The sequence below is a fragment of the Ursus arctos genome, unplaced genomic scaffold (assembly GCF_023065955.2).
Source record: "Ursus arctos isolate Adak ecotype North America unplaced genomic scaffold, UrsArc2.0 scaffold_8, whole genome shotgun sequence".
Lineage (NCBI taxonomy): Eukaryota > Metazoa > Chordata > Mammalia > Carnivora > Ursidae > Ursus > Ursus arctos.
The window spans coordinates 8,649,565-8,664,629 of NW_026623100.1; the positions used below are offsets into that span (position 1 = coordinate 8,649,565).

Below are 15,065 nucleotides of genomic sequence, written 5' to 3' on the forward strand. Positions count from 1 at the left end.
CATCCAAGGATCTGTGCTTACACATTACAGCGTCCGTACTTGTTTCTGCGCCACCGCGATGGGTGGGGGACACTACAATCGTGCAGAAGCTTGCAGTCGCTGGAGATTATTTCAGTGAGTTGAGATGTCCCAAGAGGTGATTTAGCGTGGGTGTAAGAGATGCATCCTAAAGAGGCGAACCTCAGGGACAGCGCCAGTTTTGATTGCTCTAGCTGTCAGTGTATTCCCAAGACTTTGAATTACTTTTTTTTTTTTTTTACTTCCAGTTTTTGAATTGTTAATATATTCATCTGGTTCAAAATTCAAAACTTATAAGAAAGTATGCAGTAAAAAGACTTGGTTCTGGGGCACCTGGGTGGCTCAGTTGGTTAAGTGGCTGCCTTCGGCCCAGGTCATGATCCCAGGGTCCTGGGATCGAGTCCCACATTGGGATCCTTCCTCGGCGGGGAGTCTTTTGTTCCCCTTTGCCCCGTCCCCTGCTCATGAGCTTGCTCGCTTGCTCTCTCTCTTTCTCATGCTCTCTCTCTCAAATAATAAAATCTTTAAAACAAAAAACAAAAAACTTGGTTCTACATGTGAGTCCCCACCCCTACTTTCCCTCCCCACAGGCAACCGGGGCAACTGATTTCTTCTGTTACTCTATAGATCTGTCTAGCACTTTTTCGTTTTCAGATGTGATTTGATGAGAAAATAGCAGAATAAAAATTAGGTCTCCTAGAATTAAAACTATGGCAGCTGAACTGCACATTGAAAAAATGGTTAAAATGGTAAGTTTTGTTAGGTATTGTGTGCTATAATGAAAAAACCTTAGAAAAAGAGGTCAAAATTACATACTTGTGGGCAAGAAGTGTAAGGTAACAAGGGAGATCTTTGACATGTCTGGTTAGAGTAATGAGATTGTAAGCACTTTAATTTTTTTCATTTGTTCGAGTTCTAATGGTCTTATTCAATACATAATTTACGAGGCCAAGTGAGTCCTGAGAGAAGGCCAAGTTAACCTTGGCTTTTAAGCGTGCACCCCCCCACAGGTGCCCCCATCTCTCACAGATCCCTCTCTCCCTCTTGTTTGAAGAGAGAGCACATGATGAGCTGTTACTGGGAGCAGCCCAGGCCCATGGCCCCACGCCACGACCCCAGCAGGCCCTACGCAGAGCAGTACCGCATAGACGCCCAGCAGTTTGCACACTTGTTTCAGCTTGTCTCGCCCTGGACCTGTGGGGCCCACACGGAGATCCTCGCTGAGAGGACTTTCAGGCTCCTGGATGACAACATGGACCACCTGATCGAATTCAAAGCATTTGTGAGCTGTCTCGGTATGACCCTGTGGGTCTTCGCTGCAGTGAGTTAATTTGGGACAGGAGTCTGTGAACACAAGACAGGGTGCACTGTGGAGCAGTCCACACAATGACATGTATTAGGGACTGGCCTGAAATTAAAATCCTTCAGAAGGTATGAAGCCAGACAAAATTCACGAGGTTATCTTGCAGCTCGAGAGTGACCTTGTATGTTTTCTATTTAAACGCCGTGTTGTCTGGGGGAAGGGAAGGAAGTATTGGGTGAACAAGTACTGACCGTACTAAGTTCTCTCCCCACAGTAGTTTGTGTCACAACAAATGTACTTTAACCATTTGCATCTACTCATTCTCTCTTTTTTTTTTTTTTGCAGATGTTATGTATAATGGAGAAATGAATGAGAAAATCAAACTGTTATATAGACTTCATATCTCTCCAGGTAAGAAATTCTATGGAGAAAACGTAGGTTCTGTTGTGCTTTGACACAAGTAAGCTTTGTGCGTGACTCTAAAGTTCTTCTCTTTTTAAATTTCATTTAGACTCGAGTCAACAGATGTTTCTAATCTGTGGTTGCTGATAACAAATTTTCAGTACTGGACTGTATGGCCTATGACAGCGGTTACCAAACTTGAGCATGCATCGGAATCATCTGGAGGGCTTGTTAAAACCCAGGTTCCTGGGCGCCGCTCCAGAGTTTCCGGCTCCCTGGTTCTGCGGACCACACTTTGAGAACCGCTGGCCTGCGGAATGTGTGGGGAAGCAGACCCCGGTTGCCTTAACAAATGGTTATTTAAGCCTCTTCTTTTAAAGGACCATTTCATTCTACCAGCATGTAAGACCATGCTTTCCTCAAGTTTAAGCAATGGTAACCAGGAACAAGGAAATTGGTTTTGAAATCTAGGAGGTTATACTTGGCCTTAACCTTAAGGTATTCCTTGGATCTGTGCAAGTTATGGAGGTGGGTTAGTATTGCCAAGATGGCCTCTGGTCCCCAGTGCTGTGGTTCTGGTGTTGGATGGGGCCCCTGACAGAACTTCCCAACGAGGGAGACCAGGAAGTTTTCAGGGCCATGAGATCCTGGTGGCTTTTACAACCAGCACTTCGAGAAAAGTTGGAAATGCACATGGACATCATTCGGGGCTTTCTTGGTCCACTTCCTGAACTGAGCCATACTGAACCGGCAGGTAGTCTGCAGGATGCCCAGGGAGCATTCTGTAGCAGCCACCGTCCTCCACTTTCCGCGGACTCATTATTACTTGACTGCAAATGGCTTAGCATCAGTGAAGTTCTTTGCCTTTTATGCCAGTATAAGTTAGTGAGTTTTGTTCCTTAATTTGCTTTTATTTTTCACAAATGTTTTCCTATTAACATAGAAGACATGCATAATTATTCCTCTACTAACATCACTGTCACTCTTCACAATCATCTGTGTCTAGTATTGCTAAATAGGACATGATTGATTTTATTTCATTCAATTATTTCATTTTGATTTTTAAGCATTTTATTTTGGGATAATTTTAGATTTACAGAAAAATTACAAAGATAGTAAAGATGGAGTTCTCATTTTTTACACATCTTCATACAGTGTTAGTTTCAGGTGTACGACAGAGTGATTCAGCAATTCTGTACACTACTCAGTGCTCGTCATGACAAGTGTACTCGTCATCCCCATCCCCTCGTTCACCCATCTCCCCACCTTCCCCCTGGTAACCACCAGTTTGTTTTCTATAGTTAAGAGTCTGTTTCTTGGTTTCTCTTTTTTCCTTTGCTCATTTGTTTTGTTTCTTAAATTTTACATGAGTGAAATCATGGTATTTGTCTTTCTCTGACTTATTTTGCTCAGCATTATACTCTCTAGCTCCATCCGTGTTGTTGCAAACGGCAAGATCTCATGCTTATGGCTGAGTAATATTCCGTTGTATGTATACACCCCATCTTCTTTATTCATTCGTCAGTCGATGGACACTTGGGCTGCTTCCACAGTTTGGCTATTGTAAATAATGCTGCACTAAACATAGGGATGCATATACCCTTTGAATTAGTGTTTTTGTATTTGTGGGGTAAATGCCCAGTAGTGCAATTACTGGATCATAGGGTAGATCTATTTTTAATTCTTTTGAGGAAACTCTGTACTGTTTTCCACAGTGGCTGCACCAGTTTGCATTCCCACCAGTAGTGCACGAGGGTTCCCATTTCTCCACATCTTCGCCAGCACTTGCTGTTTCTTGTGTTGTTGATTTTAGCCATTGTGACAGGTGTGAAGTGATAACTCACTGTAATTTTGATTTACATTTCCCTGATGATAAGTGACGTTGAGCATCTTTTGACGTGTCGGCCATCAGGGTATCTTTGGAGAAATGTGTATTCATGTCTTCTGCCCATTTTTTAAATTGGATTATTTGTTTTTTGGGTGTTGAACTGTATAAGTTCTTTATATATTTTGGATAGTAACCCTTTATCAGATATGTCATTTGCAAATACCTTCTCCCATTCCACTGATTGCCTTTTAGTTTTGCTGATTGTTTCCTTTGATGTGGCCCCAATAGTTTATTTCTACTTTTGTTTCCATTGCCTGAGGAGACATATCTAGAAAAATGTTGCTATGGCTGATGTTAGAGAAATTACTGCCTGTGCTCTGTTCAAGGATTTTTATGGTTTCAGGTCTCACATTTAGGTCCTTAATTCATTTGAAGGGTTTTTTTTTTTGTTTTTTGTTTTTTGTTTTTTGTTTTTTTTTTTTTGGTGTATGGTGAAAGAAAGCAGTCCAGTTTTCTCAACACTATTTGTTGAAGAGACTGTGTTTTTCGCATTGGATATTCTTTCCTCCTTTGTTGAGGATTATCCTATAACTGGGTTTATTTTTGGGTTTTCTATTCTGTTCCATTGATCTATGTGTCTGTTTTTCTGCCAGTACCATACTGTTTTGATTACTGCAGTCTTGTAGTATAAGCTGAAATCTGGAATTGTGATGCCTCCAGTTTTGTTTTTTAAGATTGCTTTGGCTATTCAGCGTCTTTTGTGGTTTCATATGCACTTTAGGATCATTTGTTCTGGTTCCATAAAAAAATGCTGCTGGTATTTTGATAGGGATTGCCTGAAATCTGTACATTGCTTTGGGTAGTATGGACATTTTAACAATATTTGTTCTTCCAACCATGAGCATAAAATGTCTTTCCATTTCTTTGTGTCATCCTGACCTTCTTTCATCAGTGTTTTATAGTTTCCAGAGTACAGGTCTTTCACCTCCTTGGTTGTTTATTCCCAGGTATCTTATTTTGGTACAATTGTAAATGGGATCATTTTCTTAATTTCACTTTCTGCTGCTTCATTATTAGTGTATAGGAATTCGATAGATTTTTGTACACTGATTTTTATATCCTACGACTTGACTGAATTCATTTATTAGTTCTAGTAGTCTAGTAGTTTTTTGGCAGAGTCTTTAGAGTTTTCTCTCTATAGTGTAATGTCACCTGCAAATAGAGTTTAAAATTTTCCTTATGGATTTGCACGACTTTTTGTTTGTTTGTTTTCGGATTGCTGTGGCTAGGACTTCCAGTAGTATGTTGAATAAAAGTGGTGAGAGAGGACATCCTTGTCTTGTTCTTGACCTTAGGAAAAAGTCCTTTTTCCCCAGTGGTTATGATGTTAGCTGTGGGTTTTTCATATAAGGCCTTTATTAAATGTTGAACTCTGTTCCCTCTAGACCTCCTTTTTGAGTTTTTATTGTGAATGACAATGCGGGGCTCCATCCCAGGACCCTGGGATCATGACCTGAGCTGAAGGCAGATGCTTAACCGACTAAGCCACCCAGGTGCCCCATCCTTTCTCTTACTGGTGTGACATATCACGCTGATTTGGGAATATTAAGCCACCCTCGCATCCTGGGGGTAAATCCCACTTGATTGCAGTGTAGTGTATCTTTAAACTTATTGGGTTTTGATATTACCATTTAAGATTGATATTTGATTCTTGATCTAATTTTATATTGAATTGTTTCCAAATTATAAGTTTGTTTCTAAAAGACATGTTTTAATTAGTTCATTAAGAGACATTTGTAGACCTTCATTGCTTCAGAAAATCAATTTTTCAAAAGCTTTTTGAACATAAGGAATTGTTGTATTTCTATTTTATGACTCCAGATGTAAATTTTTAAATTTTAAATTAAGTGGAAATTAAGATTTGATATAATATTTTGCTTACCTGTATTTAACATTTGAACAATTAAGTGGAAATTAAGATTTGATATATTATTTTGCTTACCTGTATTTAACATTTGAATTTTTTTTTTTTTTTTTAAGATTTTATTTATTTGAGAGAGTGGGTGAGCCAGAGGGAACACATAAGCAGGGGCAGAAGGAGAGGGAGAAGCAAATTCTTCTGCTGAGCAGGAAGCCCAATGCAAGGTTCAATCCCAGGACTCTTTAGATCATGACCCGAGCCGAAGGCAGACACTTAACTGACTGAGCCACCCAGGCACCCCTAACATTTGAATTTTTGATGCAGTTAAAGAAAAGTCTTAATAATGCAGACAACCTAAAACCTCTATTTAGGCATCAGTTTGCTTAAGGCCATGAAGATCCACAATACATTTGGCTCGTTTTAATTCAAATTTAACAAATATTTACTTTCCATCGTAATAACTTTTTGAGTAAAGGCGGGACAAGGACATCAGTGGGGAGAAAAATCGCAACCCATGGGACCAAACAAAGCCTCCAACACCCACCTTGTGCAGAGCACTTGGAACTCTGCAGGGTATTATGGAGGGCAAAGGGCTTTTGTGAGCTTGTTTCACAAAGGTATCTGATGCGACTCAGGAAGCAAGGAAGTGCTAAGCCCAGGCCCTTGAAGTTCCGGAAGAGCTCTCCTTATTGGCGCCATAGTAACTGCAACAGTGTTTGTTTAGCAGAGAAAATAGAAAAGAAATAGTCCAGATGATGTGATGCTATCTCGGGTGAAGTAGGGATGAACAGTATTCCAGAGGATTATTAAATCAGGAATTTTCACTGCAGATTGATAAATCTACGGATATTGGTCATTTCGCTCAGTTAATTATACTAATTGGACGTCCAGAAGACCATTTCCGGGAAGAACATTAGCTTCATTAGAAAGAAGCCCCAGAGCAAGCTACCGAGAACGCTATATTGGAAATGGTAAATGAGCACGAGTAGACACTGGAGGCTTGCTGTAAAAGAGCATACGGAGCCTGGAGCTGACTCACCAGCTCCTCCCGGAAGTGCTGGGATTTAGGGACTGTGTTGGTATGTTTGCAGAGCAGCTCTCCACAAGGGGTCAGACTGTCCGGATCCACGTTAAATGATCTTCAGGTGTTGGATCTCATACAATTTGAGCTGTTCCAGTCTTCTGTTCTTTATGTGAAGAAATAGGTTTCTTTGTGAGGCTTTATAGACACCAAAGTGCACTGCTGTTTAAAGGAAGGGTTTTGTCAAGAAGTGGAGTTAAAAGAGAAAATCTTACAGGTAATTCCAATTTGCCATCTGATTAAAGACAGTTATTTTAAAAAGGATTTCATGTTGAAAACCTGAATGGACTTAATTGAAAACTGAGAGCACATATGAAAATATATTAACATGTGCTAACAAAGTTTGGATTCTAAGCAAAAATCCAACCAAGCAGGTTATAAATGCTTCATCAGTGATGTTTAGCCAGTGTTAGAATTTGAGTCCTGAAATGTAACTATAGACAAATATAGCAGTATCTGTGTACGAAAGAGGAAAAACTGTTACTGTGAAATATAAAAAATATGAATTAGTGGGCACCTGCATGGCTCAGTTGGTTAAGCCTCTGCCTTCAGCTCAGGTCATGATCCCACTGTCCTGGGATTGAGCCCCACATCAGGGTTCCTGCTCAGCAGAGCGTCTGCTTCTCTCTCTCTCTCTCTCTCTCTCTCTGCCCCTCTGCCCCTCCCCACTGTTCATTTTCTCTCGAATAAAAATTAGATTTCAAAATCCAGTCATAGTAGCCAAAAAAAAATTCAACATTACATTTGTCGGTAAGGGAGAAGCTGTTTGATTACACACCTTTTAAGTTAAAAAAAAAAAAAAAAAAAACATTTGAGCCATTCAAATTCTTGGTAATGACACTTGCTTCCACCTCTTGTCCAAATAGTTCTCACTAATGGTGACAGCTTGTTTTGAAGAGGTCATTATTTAACAGTCCTAATCAGGAATTGCATGGAACCATTTCAATATATAATCATATGAAAACTAATATTAAGAAGTCCTGAGTAGTCTAAGATTTCAGTACCATTTTGATCCATTTTGTTACTTGACAAAATATTTCATCACTTATGATAAAAGAGTGTACCTTTGAAGTTTGTTTACTTAGAGCGGATCCACTTTCTAAATCTATGCAGTACAATTGGAAATAAGATCTTTGCATGAGATTGTCGGCTTTGTCAAGACTACTGGCAGATCAGATGATAGGAATGGTTTTATGCAATCACAGATTTCACAGAATAGTCACTGTGGATGAAAACCTTTAGCGGTATTATAAAATGGGATTGTGTGTTTGAAATTAACATCAGGAGGACCAAAGATACAGAACATGTGACGACCATGGTTTGCCTAAGTGTGGCACTCAGGTTACACTCACCGTATTGGTTCTTCACACTTTTTGGTTAGCCTTTTTTTATGGTTATACTAAGAAACAATACTGAAGATAAACTCTATAATCTCCTGCTTTTGAGAATGTGCCAATATGTCAAAATATCTACTAGAATCCAAGAAACTGAAGGATGCCTACACTGCTTTAAAGGCCAAATTATTAATGGAAATGGCTCAAATGGCATACATGACGCACGTTCACCAAGTAAAGTGGAAACAGATGAACTAAATCATGAATCCAGCCAAGATCAAGAACTTCTCTCAGAGAATGGATAAATCGGTTGGAGGAAATGATGATTCTGATAATGGATAAATGTCAAGGAAACTTACAAAGATCAACTCTTCACAGGACACACGAAAATAAGATTACATTGTTCAACAGTTTAGGCAGTATGGATACCAACTACATCAGAAATGACACCAGGCACATTCACTTTGGTGTTGGACAACTTAAGCTAGACGAAAGGTCTGTCCTTTACGTTGGAACTGACAATGCAGATGATTTTGAAAAATATGGAAAGTGTAGACTACAAACCTCCTAAAAACTTCGGGGAAACTGTAATATCGCATTGAACATTTTAGAAGAGCTAGGTGCTGAAAATCCCCAGTATTACCAAAATTGTTAAGAAGCCACTGGGAATACGGATTTGATTCCGGCATCCAGTACTTGTTACATCTCAGAGCGATTTTCTGAGACCCAAATTAGATACTTTAATCGGTTTTCCTATCAAAAACTTGGGTATATTGGAATTCCTAATTAATCCAAATGCAAGGCCTGGCTGCTATCATTTGAGTTCTGTTTTCAACCACTGTGGAAGGGTAGGAAGGCACTATTCTGCTTTTGCAAGAAAAAATATGATGAATGGTATTATTTTAATCACTGTAGTGTCTCACCCGCATCTGAAGGCCAAATTGTGTTGAAAGCAGTGTATATACTCTTCTACCAGAGATAAGACACAGTAGATCTGCCCCCCCCCCAAGAATCCCATTTAGAAAGTGGCGAAGATAGTGGTGGTGATGACAACGATACAGAGAATGAAAACTGTGCACACTGACTAATCAAAGCCCTTGAAGCCACAGAGAAGAGACTTTCCTGCTGCTGGCATTTGTTAAAGTGATGAACTTATCTACCACATTAAAACAAGCTTGAGACAGCAAATGTAAATCTTTCAAGAGACGTTAATTTGTGCAGTATATGAAGTGAGACACAATGAAAACTTTAATAGAAATGTCTCTTAATTCATTTATAGTTTTGAATTACTAGTTACACGTAGAACGTAAAAATGTTATCAATGTGCAGATACCTCGTTTAGAAAGGTGGGAAGTGTATTTAAAGATTGCATTGTATTTCTGACCATAAATATCTGATAACTTTTTCAGCGAGCTCCAAGCCTCTTCTAGTGCCCCCTAGTGTCCAGTCTGGGTGGGGGTGGTTTCTATGTGCCAGACTGCGGAGGTTGGAAAGTGTGCTGCTCTGTGGTTGGCTGGCCTTTCTGGCTCCTTGTCACTATTGATTCTTTACCTGTCTCCTTTCTGGACACTTGCTCTCCCCTTGAATTAACCAATCCTCTGTGCTCCCATGACATCTGGTTGTATTGGATCTTCTGTTAGAGCATTTTGTTAGTGACTTGTGTATACATACCACCTTTCTGAGGCACAGGGACCCAGTATGCTCTTGACATCTAGCAGCTATTACTTAAAAAATCTGTTTCCATCATGACTGCTCCAAGGACCATCCAGGGCTTATAATTTTCCTCCTATTCAATAGGAGTGGATGCTCACATGTGTCACTGTGTAGAATTCTTGTATAAGGTTAAAAATGACTTAATATGAGTTACAGAAGAACCCCAAAACCCAAAAGTCCAAACAACTCCCACCCCCCCCCAACCGCAGGAAACCTATCTTCCAAACAGGAAGGAGTAGCTTATCAAGGCTTTGGTGCCATCTTGGGGATACTTGTTGGATTACAACTGATTTTTGCCTTTTATTTATTCTGAGTGGCTTACTAGTAAATATGAGGATCCTGTGTCCGTAATACTTTTTTATAAGAGCTTTTTCATCTATAATTCACATACCATACAGTGCACTCATTTAAAATATACACCATCCAATGATTTTTAGTATCTTTAGTTATACAACCATCATCCCAATTTTAGAAATTTTCATCACCTTAAAAAGGTCCGTAACTCTTTGGCTCCTGCTCCCAATCCATTTTGCCCTGCTTTCTGTCTTTATAGAATTGCCTATTTTGGGAAATTTCTTATAAATGGAATAATGTAATGTGCCATTTTGTGTCTTGCTGCTGTTTTCAAGTGTCATCCATGGTGTAGCATGTCTCCGTGTTTTATTCCTTTTATAACTGAATTTGATAGTCCATTTGATAGGGATGCCCTCATCTATCCACTCTTCAGTCGGACGCTTGGGTTTGTTGCTACTTCTCGGCTCTTGTGAACAGTGCTCCTATAAATATTTGTGTACAAGTTTCTGAGTGGGTATGTTTTCATTTCCCTTTGGTATATACCAACAGTAGAATTTCTGGGTCAAATATAACTCTATGCTTAACTTTTTAACAAACTGCCAGACTGGTTTTCAAAATGGCTGTGCCATTTTATATTATTAGCAACATAATGTTCCGACCATATTTTTGTATATTTCAAGAAAACTTGTAATGATAAAGTGCTTTGGATTCAGTAATTCTTTTTCGATTTTTGTTTAAAATTTAGTTAAGTATAGCAGTATGTGCTCACTATAGAAAAAATGTCATGAAATTGAAAATGACTACCCCACCACCCAGAAATTCAGTTGTACATTTATTTCTAGAATTTCTTTGTATATATACATATATTTTAACTTTTAGGAAAGGATTTTACTGCAAACATTCTTCTAGGTCAGTATCAGCAATGTCCTATGAATTTGTATTTCATTAATTAAAACAGTATCTACATAAATCCGGAAAAAGGCATTACCTGGTTTCTAAGATGTTTTCTTTACTCTGTATCCAGACGGTGCTTGGTGTACACCTGGATTCAGTCCCTGCAGACTCTGCAGCCCAGAAGCTGGCTTAGCCTTTAGTTCTTTCTTACGTAAAAAGCTAAATTACTGACAGTTTGGGTTAAGATGGAATAATTTGTTCAATGTAACTTTTTTTAAAGCACTCACTGAAAATGATCGAGACAGCCAGTCACCATTAAAGAATCCCCTATTGTCGACGTCAAGACCCCTGGTTTTTGGGAAGTCAAATGGTATGTACCTCTTTACAGTATCTTCCAGCGGGCCCACATTGCAATCATTAGCAATTTCACAGCTCTCGGAAGCGGACTTACCTAGTCCCTTCCTCCTGTGAATCCACAGCCCCACTCACTGCTTTCAGAGGCCAGAAACCGTTCAAGTTGCAGGGCCCCTACCACGTTTATTCCTCTTGCCTATGGTTTCAGGGACTCTGTTGTAGCAAGAAGTCACCCGGCCACCACACTCCATTCACGGTCCGTTGTAGAACAAACTCGCCAGTGTAATCTCGTGTTTTCAGTTTGTGTGCAATTTGCTTGGTGGAAGTCCTCCCTCACCACCCGTGTCTACAGATGTTCCTTTTTGCTTTCACTGAATTTTAGCCTAAAGTATATATTGTGTTTTCTGTGTCTCCAGGTGATGCAGCTGATTATCAGAAACAGCTGAAGCAAATGATTAAGGATTTAGCCAAAGAAAAAGATAAAACTGAGAAAGAGTTGCCCAAAATGAGCCAGGTATGGATTAAGTGCAGAGTTAACTGTTTTGCCAATGTGCTCAGAGGTAAGCTTGACAGTTAAGCTGGGGCCCCTCAACCTCCAAAGCCATAATCAAAGGATCCCGTACTTCCAGGAGCGGAATGTTGTGGTGATTAAAAGGGAAACGTTTCAATTGTGATCCATGCAGATACACTAGATATTCTCAACTCTTCACAACAGGAGGCCGTGCCACATCCTGTCTTACAAGTTTTTATATCCTACTCCTGTATTCACCTAGGTTGCGATGAAGGTTTATTGCCTGGAGCTGACAGCATTTGGGGGTGGAGGGCACTGTGGACAAAGCGTTCTTCTTCCCTTAGAAGAGATTAGTGTTCTCTCTTCAGTTTCTTAAAAATTATTGGCTATATAATATATAGTACTGATAAGGCTCTTCAAAACCTTTGAACAGTATCTAGGCTACATTGAAGTGCCATGATGGTGCTAGGTTTTTGTTTGAAAAAAAATCCTCCAAAAGTTTGTGAAATACAGGGTTCAAGTTGGAAATGTTCCTTTATTAAAGGATTTCATTCTTTTGGGAGCTAATGTGTACTGTGAGCCTTCAAGAGCGGATGGAATTTAGCATGCAGTATTTCTTGGTCTTTTCTGACCGTGGAGTATATGGCATGAACACTCCCTGGAATATTTCATAAGTGTTGGGAGTTTCAAATTTTCATTCTACCTCTTGGATATAGTCACATTTCAATGCTGTCAATTACACCTCAACTAAAAAAAGCCAAATATCATCCCCCAGAGCCACCAGTACTAACATTCTGATGTAAGTGACATTAATTTTTGCTATGAACAAAAATAGGCTGTCTTAACACCTTGCTTTCATTTACTTCAAAATCATGGAGATCTCCTAAATTAGTTCTCAACCATGTCCCTACTCCCAGCGTAAATATGTAGCTAAATCCCACTGAAGTGTCTTTCATCAAATTACATACAGATTCCCCATTTGAGCAGCAGTGTGGGTACAACTTGGAAAAGCACCAGGCATCACTGTTCTATTTCGTTTAACAGCTTTTAGTTACCCCATAGTACAGATGAACAAGCTATAATTTTATGTAGTCCTAGTATTTAAGCGGTTTCCAACTTTGTTCCTATTGTAAATTCTAGATTAAACATCATTATAAACAAGTCTATAGCTTTTGGATCCATTTCTAGATTGATTTGCTGGATTAAAGGGTGTGCATGTCCTCTAGGGTGCACACCTTTTCTTTAAAAGATTTTGAGAGAGAGAGTGTGCGCACACATGCGCGCACGAGAGGGGAGAGGGTCAGAGGGAGAAGCAGACTCCCTGCTGAGCAGGGAGCCGGATGTGGGACTCGATCCCAGGACTCTGGGATCATGACCTGAGCAGAAGACAGACACTTAACCAACTAAGCCACTCAGGTGCTTGGGTGCACACCTTTCTGAATATTTGCTGTATAGACAAACATCACACTTCTAAGTGTGTGGTGAGGTCCCGGGAGTCACTGTTAATAGTATGTTCTCAGAGTAGAAGGGCCAACTACCTTTTCTTATAATCTGCTTCAGAGTATGATGTAGCTTTCTCTAAGAACTTAGTATGAAGTGTAAAAAAAATGCATTATACTTCCATCCTGATTATATACTTTTAATTCCAGAGAGAATTTATCCAGTTCTGTAAAACTCTGTATAGTATGTTCCATGAAGATCCAGAAGAAAACGATCTGTATCAAGCCATTGCCACGGTAACCACTCTGCTGCTGCAGATCGGGGAAGTGGGGCAGCGGAGTAGCAGCTCTGGAAGCTGCTCCCAGGAAGGCGGGGAGGAGCTGCGGGCTTCAGCTCTTTTTCCGGAGCAGGACTCGGTTTTTGCAGACACCAGCCCGAGCAAGGTTGCCCAGGACTCCCAGACATTTCCCGAAGAGGCAGAAGGGGACTGGACGGTCTCCCTTGAACATATTTTAGCTTCACTGCTGACTGAACAGTCGTTAGTCAACTTTTTTGAAAAGCCACTGGACATTAAATCCAAACTTGAAAATGCCAAGATCAATCAGTACAGTCTCAAAACTCTGGAAATGAGCCGCCAACCCCAGCCTGAACTCAAACTGAGTAACCTGTAGCGAGAGAGCAGCTTGCGGAGAGGAGTCTGCCATACCAAAGCACGGAACAGTTGGGTGGGTTGTCAGCCCTAAAATCCAGATTTTAGTCGAATTCATTCTGCGTGTATTTTACAAGCTGGGTATCTGGATAAGCAGCCTGACAGCCACAGCTGTGGCCAGGGGAACTGATGCAACCCTCAAGCATTTCTATTTATTCTTTAAGAGAATTTAGTTGGAGATTATCAGGGCTATAGGGTATCCATACATTAGTTCCCTTGATGCTGTGACTTGCAATTTCACTTTTCAGGGCACTTCTGCTGTGATGCTAGTATGATTTCGTTCTCAGATGGAACAGAAGACTCAAATGTATCATACTAAACCAGACAAAAGCCCAAGCTCTCATTTTTCACTTGGATAATGGGAGCGGTCACAAATCAAGTTCACTTTCAAGATCCAAGAGCCACTACTTGTGCAATTGTATTTGGCTTTTTTTGCACTAATTTTGTTTCAATGCTGGTAATTGAAACCATTTTAATATATTTGGTTGTATTCACTTTGTCCTTCCAAAAATCTTGTGTACAAACCATGCTTTCAATGTTGGCCTCCAAGTTTTTTAATAAATTTTTGTATTGACTTGGTTCTTGCTTATAATTTATACTTGTGTCCTACCATCGCCCCTGGGGCTTCGAAAAGAGGGACCTCTTTATAGCAGCATTCAGTTATGTCGGGGGTGTAAGCACTGATAAAATCTAATCCCTGTGACACTTTGCTTTCAGGCTGAATTTAGCTGATTTTTCCCCCTCTGAGCTTCAGGTCCATGTAAACTGAGATTACAAACACTTCAGGGGACCGTTACAAAAAGGTAAGCTGTACAGATAATATGAATTAATTGTACACCTAAGCCATAATCTGGTTACCCGTCAAAAATCAGACTATTCCATACCTTTCGACAAGTGTACTCAGACATAAACAGAAGCTTTGGGATATACTATCAAATATATTTCATTAAATATCAATTGCTTCATTTAAATTTGTTCAAATGTGAAAAGTGGCCAATGGTAATTGAGTTCTACATGCCATCTCTAGAAAAATAAATGTTCCTTAGAATTAATTAATAGTATATCTCCAATGTCCCAGATACCTAAGAGGTTTTCCCAGGCCAGGCTGCACTTCCAAATCACCTTTAAACACCTGCTTAGGCTCTACCCAAATACTCAAACCCCAGGGGCTGGGAGACAGGCACAGGCATGCTGTTTAGGAAAAGCTCTCCAAACGATCCTATGTAATTGGGAACTGCAGAGAGAGATTACAGCTGACTCTTG

General features: G+C 40.0%; 1 protein-coding gene across 6 annotated transcripts in view; it reads left to right on the forward strand.

Annotated features, from left to right (window-relative positions):
* TBC1D8 (TBC1 domain family member 8) overlaps positions 1 to 14,381 on the forward strand; it is a 104,962-nt gene extending 90,581 nt beyond the window's left edge. For all 6 annotated transcript variants that reach the window (XM_044378752.3, XM_026488083.4, XM_044378759.3 and 3 more), the window contains 5 exons: positions 1,073 to 1,313; positions 1,667 to 1,732; positions 11,069 to 11,158; positions 11,559 to 11,656; positions 13,303 to 14,381. In XM_044378752.3, coding sequence (XP_044234687.3) covers positions 1,073 to 1,313; positions 1,667 to 1,732; positions 11,069 to 11,158; positions 11,559 to 11,656; positions 13,303 to 13,764 — 957 coding nt within the window. In that variant the 3' untranslated portion in view covers positions 13,765 to 14,381. The remainder of the gene's footprint in view (positions 1 to 1,072; positions 1,314 to 1,666; positions 1,733 to 11,068; positions 11,159 to 11,558; positions 11,657 to 13,302) is intronic.
* Positions 14,382 to 15,065: the final 684 nt, after the last annotated feature.